This window comes from Vulpes vulpes, chromosome 9 (genome assembly GCF_048418805.1).
Source record: "Vulpes vulpes isolate BD-2025 chromosome 9, VulVul3, whole genome shotgun sequence".
NCBI classification, from domain to species: Eukaryota; Metazoa; Chordata; class Mammalia; order Carnivora; family Canidae; genus Vulpes; species Vulpes vulpes.
In genome coordinates this window covers 93,307,350-93,316,528 of record NC_132788.1, presented here as the reverse complement: position 1 = coordinate 93,316,528, position 9,179 = coordinate 93,307,350, and the positions used below count along the sequence as shown (strand labels likewise).

General features: G+C 56.6%; 2 protein-coding genes across 7 annotated transcripts; one reads left to right on the top strand and one right to left on the bottom strand.

The window, feature by feature from the left end:
- The first annotated feature begins 1,855 nt into the window (after positions 1-1,855).
- Positions 1,856-3,508, top strand: NDUFAF3 (NADH:ubiquinone oxidoreductase complex assembly factor 3). The gene is made up of 6 exons (XM_025988491.2): positions 1,856-1,999; positions 2,252-2,438; positions 2,534-2,726; positions 2,885-2,951; positions 3,064-3,164; positions 3,244-3,508. The coding sequence occupies exons 2-6, from the start codon at positions 2,362-2,364 to the stop codon at positions 3,358-3,360; spliced, it is 555 nt and encodes a 184-aa protein (XP_025844276.1). The 5' UTR covers positions 1,856-1,999; positions 2,252-2,361; the 3' UTR covers positions 3,361-3,508.
- A 571-nt stretch (positions 3,509-4,079) lies between these two features.
- Positions 4,080-9,001, bottom strand: IMPDH2 (inosine monophosphate dehydrogenase 2). 6 transcript variants are annotated; one of them, XM_025988460.2, is made up of 15 exons: positions 8,779-8,973; positions 8,285-8,333; positions 7,964-8,083; positions 7,769-7,843; positions 7,272-7,478; positions 6,685-6,772; positions 6,412-6,611; positions 6,239-6,329; positions 6,043-6,138; positions 5,695-5,766; positions 4,895-5,038; positions 4,664-4,808; positions 4,423-4,566; positions 4,260-4,343; positions 4,080-4,155 (listed from the first exon to the last, which is right to left on the bottom strand). In XM_025988460.2, the coding sequence occupies exons 1-15, from the start codon at positions 8,874-8,876 to the stop codon at positions 4,134-4,136; spliced, it is 1,635 nt and encodes a 544-aa protein (XP_025844245.1). In that variant the 5' UTR covers positions 8,877-8,973; the 3' UTR covers positions 4,080-4,133. The 6 variants fall into 6 exon arrangements, with proteins under 6 accessions (XP_025844245.1, XP_025844253.1, XP_025844264.1 ...); XM_025988468.2 differs by having other exon boundaries at positions 7,964-8,065; positions 8,779-8,970; XM_025988479.2 differs by lacking the exon at positions 5,695-5,766 and having other exon boundaries at positions 7,964-8,065; positions 8,779-9,001.
- Positions 9,002-9,179: the final 178 nt, after the last annotated feature.

The following is a 9,179-nucleotide window of genomic DNA, read 5'->3' as shown; positions in this document are numbered from 1 at the left end:
ACATTAACACAGAGATACTCTGGCCTCCTGGCTTAGGAAACGAGCCATTGTAGGCAAAATAAACGATGTGACCGTGAGAAGACCCAGTCTAAGGACTGCTCTCAGCTGGGAGCATCCCACTTCACTACAGAGAGAAAGCTCTTCCCTCTGTGTCACGAGGGCTCCGGAATTTCATTTCAGTGTAACTTAAATCCCCTTTTCCTCTATTTTCTTTCCGGGAGATTGAACCTGACACAGCAGTGTGGGAAACCCTTAATTTCTGCTTTGGAGCAGTGAGAGTACCCAGAGCTCAGAAAGGAGAGAGTCTTAGGGGCAGGAAGTTTGGCAAGACCCCTTTCTGGGCCAGGGCTGCAAGGCCCTGCTGGGATCGCTGAAAGAGCACTGGGCGGACACGACATTCCCGATGGCTTCTTGGGTGCCCACTCAACGGGAGTGATCGTGTCATTCCAAAGCTCTTTCCTTTCCGCAGGCCCATGACCCTGGGAGAGCTGCTAACAGGGCTGAGGGCTGGAGGCCAAGCTGGAGACTTCAGCTGCTCTTGGTACACGAAGACGGTTGGGGTGGGTTTTCCCCAGGAAATGAAAGGCTATCTATAGCGAGTTGTGGGCTGGGGTGGCCCTGTGGGACTCACCGCCATTGCGGCCCTGACTGAAGGACCTGCGACCGCCCTCCCTTGTCAATGCTACTCCAAGTTCCAGAGATGATCACAACCCAGGCTCTCCGACATCTACGCCCACCACTTCCAGCCTAAGGGAGCCCCTGAGACGGGCGGAGACCAGGGCGACCCAAATAAAATAGGTCTGGGAGTCAGGAGCTGGCCCACCCCATCTAGGCCAGGACGCTGCTCTGGCAGGAGAGCAGGGAACGAAATCCAAGCGCAGCTGGAATGCTCTGGAGACAACAGCTGCTTTTGGGATTCCGTTGCCCGCTGTCCAGCCGTGGGCGGGGGGAGGGAGGGGCGATGGGTATGCCCCAGCAGGGGTGGTGGTGGTCCCTTGCCCTGGGGCCAGATCAGGACCCCCGATTCCCAGTACCAGAAGACGGACCTAGGAGTGAGGGTAAAACCGAGTGTAGTGGGAACGAGGCGCTCACCTGGGCCCCCAAACAATAGGAAGATTGGTGGGAGCCTCCCCTGGGACCGGTCCCGATCCGGATTAGACCCACAGGGTAGGATTACGCCTGCTGGTCCCATGAAGCCAGGCCACCGTGCAGTGTAGGTGACAGGGAGGGCTTCGGGATCGACCAAAAGAGAAACTTGCCTGTGGGGCCGGAGAGGAAGTAAACCCGCGCACCCGCCTCGGTGACACCCCCGCACCCGGGGCCCTTTGTCCCGTGACTCTGCCAGCGCCCGGACCGCCAGGGGCCCGGTAGCGGCGACGCGACCCACGGGCTCCATTGCGACCGTCTTCCGCTTTGCCGAACCTCCCTCCCCCCACCCCCCAGCCCCGTGGGTAGCAGACGCGTCAACGTTCCCTTGAGGCCACGACACGGTGGGGGCGCGGAGATGCCTGAAACCCGCGCGGGCGCCAGCGACTCTCGCGCCAGTAGGCCCTCTGATTCGGCTCAAGACGGGGGGTCGGGGAATTCTCGGCCGCGAGCAGAGTGAGCGACGACAGGGAGATGCTCCAGCCGCTGTCTAGTTCAGTATCTGGTCCTGTCGGCCCGGTCGATCCCACCCGAAAAGCCACAAACTCCCTACTACTGCGTTGCCTTCCGCGGGCCGGGGCCGCAGACTCGGAGCCATTTTAAGGCGAAACCAATCAGCCACGCCCCCTCGCGCTGCCGAGAAGCCAATCCACGCGCAGCCACGCCCCGGGAGACGCGCGGCGGCGACGCCAACGGTCGCGCGGGTGACGGTTAGGGAGGGGCGTGACTCGCTGGAGAGCGAGGGAAACCTGAGCCGGCCGCCCCGCCCTGGGAACCCGACGCCCCAAAGCCTGGGATTAGGGGATTGGAGGCTGGCCCCCACGCCCTGAGCAGGTGTGCGGGACTCGACCAGGTGCGCGGCCGCTCCGCCCCAGTCCCCAAGAGCCCTGCGTAATGGCTGAGAGCCGGGGACCAGGTTGTGGCGGGGGCCGAGGCTGCACTCTGAGGCCTGCCGCGCCACCAGGTGTCTGGCTCCCCCAGGACGGTCTGCGGGGACCCGGGGCGGGGCGGGCGGCAGGTGCAGACACCGGAGCCGCGCTGGGGGATGGGCCCTCCTGGGACAATTGGCATCAGTTGACTCTCTCAAAATCCTGCGCTGGAGCAGCCGACCTGCGCGGTGCCCTCCGGGACGCAGGGGGCGCTGTCGTCACGCCGCGGTGGGCTCCGCCACGACCCGACTGACCCAGCGCCGGCCTCCGTGCAAGTTGGTCCGCCATGGTCGCCGCGTTCGTGCTTCGCGGCCTATGCCGAGCGCAAGCGGCGTTGCGCTGCGCCCCAGCCGAGCTGCTGTGGTGAGCGTCCCTGATTCTCCTGCCCTCACCCCTCGGCCGGCGATCGCGGCCCGGCCCCTCCTTGCCCCCTAGGCCCTGAGCATACCCCTCCGCAGGGTCCCACAGCGAGGGCATCGGCTCACGCCGGCGGACGACGAGCTGTATCAGCGGACGCGCATCTCCCTACTGCAGCGCGAGTCCCCGCAGTCCATGTATATCGACAGCTACAGCAGCCGCGGCTTCATGGTCAATGGAAATCGCGTCCTTGGGCCCTGCGCGCTGCTCCCGCACTCGGTGGTGCAGTGGAACGTGAGCAGTGAGGAGGCGGAGGGCCAGGGTCCCAGGCCCGTCCCCCCGATTCTGTCCCCGGCAAACTTGGCTTTTTCATTACCCCTTTGTGGCGCAGGTAAGGGCTCTGTGGGGAAAACTGCGCGAACTTGTGTTTAACCTGCCTCCTCCCAACACAGGTAGGAACTCACCGGGACATCATCGAAGAAAGCTTCTCGCTCTTCTGGTTGCTGGAGCCCCGAATAGGTACTGGTGAAGGGGAGGGTTGAGGTGCTTCCAGCCCTAGAGAGCCAAAAGCCACCCCGCCCCAGCTTCCCCACACACCTGCCATTGTCTAGTGGTGGTCGTCTTTTCCTAGAGATTGTTGTGGTGGGCACCGGAGACCGGACTGAACGGCTGCAGCCCCAGGTGCTGCAAGCCCTGAAGCAGCGGGGCATCGCGGTGGAAGTACAGGATACGGTAAGTCCTGCCGCTGGGGAGTGCGGAGCAGGGCCCAGGCCTGGCCTTAGCCAAGCTGATGCAGGCTTTCTCTTTGCAGCCCAATGCCTGTGCCACTTTCAACTTCCTGTGTCATGAAGGCCGAGTAACAGGAGCTGCTCTTATTCCTCCACCTGGAGGGACTATGCTCACATCTTTGGCACAAGCTCCAGAGTGAACCAGCAGGAACTGACCTAACCTGTCCAGGAAGGCCCTGGCACTTTTTCCAGAGCGCAGGGGTTTGCAGCGCTCTCACTAGCCCTTCCCCCTTTGGCACTGTAACTCTTGTCTTTCTTGCCAGCAAATTAATAATTTAATCCACTTTTCCCATTTTGTATTAGATGTGTTGCTGGCCAGGAGGAGCCACAGGTACAGTGGGCTCATGGTGGGAGTTGTGAAGAAATCAAGGGGGAATCCCCTATTTATCTAGACTACTTAGCTTCTCAGAGGCAGGAGACAGTGTAGGCACCTGTTAAAACTGCAAATGTACCTAACTTGCTCACATGCAGGTTTGAGGGGACCTCAGTGCTTTCTCCAGAAGGTCCTTTGGAGATTCAAGTTAGAGACTACATATGTGGGTCTTAGCCTGGTCCCATGTGGCCTAGCAGGAAGCCCTATCAATGGGTGCCAGTCCACAGCCCCCATGGACTATTCCATGACCTGTCCTAAGCAGCCACAATGTGAGACTGAACCCTTAGGAGCCAGAACTGGCCAGACCTACCTTGTGAGCTGCTCAGGAGGGACTTTCTGAATCTAGAACTAGTATCTCCTTCCAGATCCAAGGAATATCCTGGCTTCCGTGTCTGAAGACTTTCCCTACAAATGAGTGTTGTGTTTGTGTGCATCTGTGATATTGGCCACCACATCTGCCTGTAGATCTCAAAGATCAGGCATCACTTTTTTTTTCCCAAACTTTTATTGAAAAACCAAGGGGGTATGCTGTATCCATTTTCAGAAAAGCCTCTTCTCGTACCTGTAAGCAGAATAACCAAGCTTTGAGGTAGGGGCAGGAAGAAGGAGGCATGGCAGAAACCTCTGCCCCAAGGGTAGGTGGGTACAAAAGGGTCCGCCACTTACGAATGGAGGCTGTGGACACCACCTTCCACCTGAGCTGAGGATGTTCTCTTCTCAAACTTGAGTTCTCCAGAATACATCATGGCTCTGAAGAGGGGCAAATATCAGATGGGGTACCTAACCTTCAACTAGCTCCTCTACCTATCTCCCAGCTCCTCAGGCTTACCGGACTTGGGTCAAACTCTTGGCACCAATGTCCTGGCAGGAGTGCTGGATGCCAGCGATCAGGTAGGGGACAAATTTGTGGATGGACCCTTTGTCTTGCACAGCCCCAGACACCCCCTGGGCCACCTTAATTTTATCAGCTTCGCTGTAGGGAGAGGCAAGACAACATAGGAAAGGTCAAGGATGGATAAGGCTATCAGTACAAGGCTGTCAGCATAGGGTAACTTGTCTTCCTGTCCTACCTGAAATAGCGGTTTTGGCTGCTGAGATGCTTGTCCATGGCATCAAGAGACCCCATACCACGGTATTTCTTTAGGCGGATTCCATCAGAAAAGAAGTACTCGCCAGGGGCCTCAGTGGTAGCAGCCAGGAGGGAGCCCATCATGACTATGGACAGATAGGAGTGATGGGAGCAGACCCTGAGTGGCACTGGGGAAGGAATCCCACCAGACTCCCTGGGTGCTGGGCCTCACCTGTGGAGGCCCCAAGGGCCAAGGCTTTGGCAATATGACCCACATTTTGGATTCCTCCATCAGCAATGACAGGAACACCAAAGCGCCTTGCATATTCTGACACCTTGTACACTGCTGTTGCCTGGGGCCGCCCACAGGCTAACACTATTGAGAAATGGAACAGATGGGTGGGTGGAATTAATGGGGACAGGCAAGGGGCCCTGTGGCCATAACTCAGTACCCAGGAGCTCTCAGCTACACCTGTACCAGGACTGCAGCCTGGTTGAAAAAAGAGTCATGTCTGGAATGGCTGCTGCCCCATCTGCCTTCAGCAGTTCAAACAGCTGTGATGGCCTCTACTTAACCCTGCGTGTGCGCGTGCATGTGTGCATGGCCCAGGGCAGCCTCAGGCACATGCAGTCAGCAGCCGGGAAAAAGCCCCCACCCAACTGGTATCAAGTGGGGGTAGGGGTTACCGTGCAGTTAGTACCCAGAGGTCCACCACTCCCTCCCTGCATGGTTGGCAGCTTGGGCAAAATCAGGGCAGTGGTCACGTGGAAGGGAGAGCTTGTTGGTCCTTGAGCTGTGCCTACTGTAGGAAATGTGGGCAGACTAGGGCATACCTGGGGAAGAAGGTCCCCTGTGAGCACCCCAGTAAGGGAAGGAGCTGTGTTCTCCAGCAGCCCCCAAAACCATGGTCTGTCATTCAGTTTGCCCTGCCCACCCAACAGCACCACAAACCCCGGGAGCTACAGCTACAGTCAACCAAGCAGCCGGGCAGTGGGCAGCTGGGCCGGGCCAGTGGGCCGGGCTGGACTTACTATAGCAGCCCTTGACAGTAGAAGGGCATTTGGGGCTGTGGGACTTTATGTCTGGAGGGATCTTGGGAGCCACTAAATAAAACAAACAGACCAGAGTTTAGAGAGGGTGCACAGCAGGAGCAAGAAGGCCAGGCTAGGCAAGGGGGAAGGGGCAGGGGGTGGCAGGTGAGGAATGACGAGCTCGTCTTCCAGCCATGTCATCCATTCAAGGGGCCTTTTTGGCCCTGGGATTGCCCCTATTGGGAGGACTCAGTATAGTTTCCACAGAGTGCTTGGCTTTGGGCCATATGGGGCTAAGGGTCCTGCTGAAGCCAGGGCCTCTGAGGGTCCCAGTGAAGCATTTCCTACCTTCCTGGGTGATGCAGATGGAGCCACTGCCCATGCCCACCCGCAGGGCATCTACACCAGCATCAATGAGATTCTTGGCCTGAGCAGCCGTGACCACTATAGTAACGAACAGTAAAAGGCTTGTGTGAAGGTCTGAGTGGGAGCCTAGCTCTCCTAATTCTTATTCTACATCCTTGGGTGCCCAGTCTTGCCTCACCATTGCCTCCAATAACCTGGAGAGTGGGGTATTTCTCTTTGATGTACTTGATCATGTTGATCTGGAAGATGGAGTTTCCCTGCGAAGAATCCTGGGATAGGGAGAAAGATTCAGTGAGACTGATAATATGACAGCTGTCCCAACCACCACACCCTGCCTGTGCAAGAGCTCACCAAAACCACTACATCCACACCAGCCTGAGCTAGCAAGTCCAGCCGGTACTTGTCATCTTCATGAGTGCCAATGGCTGCTCCACATAGCAGCTGCTTCTTGGCATCTTTGGAAGCCAGTGGGTAATCTCGGTTTTTCTTCAGGTCTGTCCGGGCAATGATGGCTACCAGCTCATCATCTTCATTTACAATGGGTAACTTTCCTGGGGGTAGGGAAGGTACATAAATCAGAACGCTGGTCTTTGGTTCCAGAACCCTTCCACCTGCAAAACTCACCCTTCTTGCTGCGCTGCAGAATTTCATTTGCTTCCTTCAGTGTGATGCCTGCAGGGGCTACCACCAAGTCTTCCCTCTTCGTCATGATCTACAAGGGAGGGGGGCTCTGAGAAAGGGCCAGAGACCAGACCCCCCAACAGACCCTGCCCTAACTCGGATGATGTTCCACATACCACCATGATCCTACCTTGTACTCAAACCACCTTAAGTGAACCCAACAGCTAGTCTAGCAATATAGTAGCATGGGTGAAAATTAAGTAGAAAAGACAATGTGGTACACAGAACATCCTGTTACATAATAGAGAAAGAAGGGCCATGCCAGAGCAATGACAAGAGGAGGCCAAAGTTGGTCCTTGAGCACTGATCCCACCTTGGGAGTGGCAACTTAGCATGTGTGCTGGCAAACACTTGGGCAGATTGAGAACATCTGGTGGGGAAGAACTCCAGGAACTATGAAGGGGTCAGACAGTTGGCAGGGCATTCATCTTTCCTGGAAGCAGAGGCCCCCAGAGATGCCATTCAGGCAACAGATGGTGTCTTAAGCCTTGGCCACCAGAACTTGGCTTTGCTTTGTCAGTTGCACTCACCTCTTCCAAAAACCGGTCATGTTCCTCTTCCTTGAGAAAATCTATGTCCCTTGAGGAAATGATGCCCACCAAACGGCTCCCCATCCGGCCTGTATCGGTGATTGGGATACCACAGAATCCATGCCGGGCTTTGGCTTCAAACACATCTCGCACTCGATCCTTGGGGCTAAGGACCACAGGGTCTGTAATGAACCCCTGCTCGTATTTCTGGAAGGGATGGTAAGAACATTTCTGAACCACATTTACCAGTTTGAAGCCTGGGGTCTCTGCCAACTCCCCCTCTGGCAGTACCATATGACCAAATCACAGTTCAATCATGAGTGAGCTATAGGTACTATCCACCTGGTCCTCTTCTGTTGCCTAGGACACAGGGTCTAATGAACCCCAAAGTGGGGAAGAAAGGACCCTAAATTAGGAGAATAAATCCCCCACTTCCACCCCACTCCACCTCAGTGCAATTCCCAGGAGCTCTTGACCATGATCCTTGCCCTTCTGACCTTCACTTTCCGAACTTCGTTGGCTTGGAATTCAGGTGTACAGTTGTGGTGGATGAAGCCAATACCACCTGTAAGCTGCACGATAAACAAAAGGTAAAAAAAAAAAAAAAAAAAAGACAAAGCAGCATGGCTGTGTAGGTCTTTGGGGAAAAGTGTGAGGCCCCTTCTTTTGTCCTTCCACCCCATGATGCTCACCGCCATTGCTATGGCCATGCCAGCCTCTGTGACTGTGTCCATGGGTGAGGAAACCAGTGGGGTCTTCAGAGTGATCTTTTTGGTCAGAGCAGAAGTCAGGTCCTGAGGAAATACAGCCAGCTAATGTGGAAAAACACCTCATATGCCTCAGGATGGTGTCAGGTCCCCCATAAACCGAGTACTCTGTATGACCTGCATGCCAATAAGATTTCCATAGAATCCACCCGCATGCCCAAACCTGATGTGGTAGCCAAAAGACCAGGGGAAACAAGTACCTTACCCAACCTTGACGCTCAGGACCCAATTTCTGGCCATACTCACCACCTGGTCTGCAGTGAAGTCGATGTACCCAGGGAGAATGAGAAAGTCACTACGGGGGAGGGGAGTGAATTGGGAGTAAGGCTCAGGATTAGAGCAGCCTGAGATTCCATCCCCATAGATCATGTCATAAGGCATTTGGACCTAGAGAGCACTGACCTAGCCCGTGTCAAGGCAGGGCAGACAAATCACAAGGTGGAGATGGGAGTCAGGACCTTTTCTGCCACCTAGCTGTCATCAGCGACCCTGGAACCCTGACAACTCCATGTGCCGAGAGAATGGAGCTTCTAGTCTGGAATCTTAAGCACTGCCAAGATGCGTCCTCCATCCCGCCCCACTTCAGATCTATCAAACGGAACCCCAGAGACGGGAGGGGGATTTTCCAGAACCTGTCTCCCATGCCCAGGTCCAAGCGAGTTCAGAGGAAAACCCCGCCCGGCCTCCCAGGCCAGCGCGCCACCCCACTCCTCGCCCAGGTGAGCCCGCTAGGCCCGCACTTGTAGGTGAGGCCATCCCCGCAGTTGAACAGCTGCTGTGCCGTGAGCCCGTCGTCTGGCACGTAGGACGTGCCCCCGCTAATCAGGTAGTCGGCCATGGCCAGCACCGGGCAAAGCCGCGTGTGTCCGAAGACCGCGCCGCAGAGGCCTCTGCCGTCTGGGCCGCGCCAATATAAACCCGCGGATATCGTCACTGCGCCCTGCGCGCCGCTGACGTCAGGACGCAGTGCGAACAGGCGGAGCCCGCACGCTTCGAGGGCGGAGCTATCGAGTGAACGCATGCGCAAAGCGCGCCGTAGGAGTACGGACGCGAGTGTTCCCGAAGCTTCCCCCTCCCACAGGACCGTGACCCATTCAATTGGCAGGCAAGATTTGCTTCTAATGGCCCGCCAGGTTCTTCC

Excerpts from the sequence above, each read along its gene's own strand:
- NDUFAF3 (XM_025988491.2), top strand. The coding sequence starts at position 2,362 with ATGGTCGCCGCGTTCGTGCTTCGCGGCCTATGCCGAGCGCAAGCGGCG. Across the intron at positions 2,439-2,533 it reads GCCCCAGCCGAGCTGCTGTG|GGTCCCACAGCGAGGGCATC; the intron begins GTGAGCGTCCCT and ends ACCCCTCCGCAG. Across the intron at positions 2,727-2,884 it reads ACTCGGTGGTGCAGTGGAAC|GTAGGAACTCACCGGGACAT; the intron begins GTGAGCAGTGAG and ends CTCCCAACACAG.
- IMPDH2 (XM_025988460.2), bottom strand. The coding sequence starts at position 8,876 with ATGGCCGACTACCTGATTAGCGGGGGCACGTCCTACGTGCCAGACGAC. Across the intron at positions 8,334-8,778 it reads GGGGATGGCCTCACCTACAA|TGACTTTCTCATTCTCCCTG; the intron begins GTGCGGGCCTAG and ends CCTCCCCCGTAG. Across the intron at positions 5,039-5,694 it reads TACTGTCAAGGGCTGCTATA|TGTTAGCCTGTGGGCGGCCC; the intron begins GTAAGTCCAGCC and ends ATTTCTCAATAG.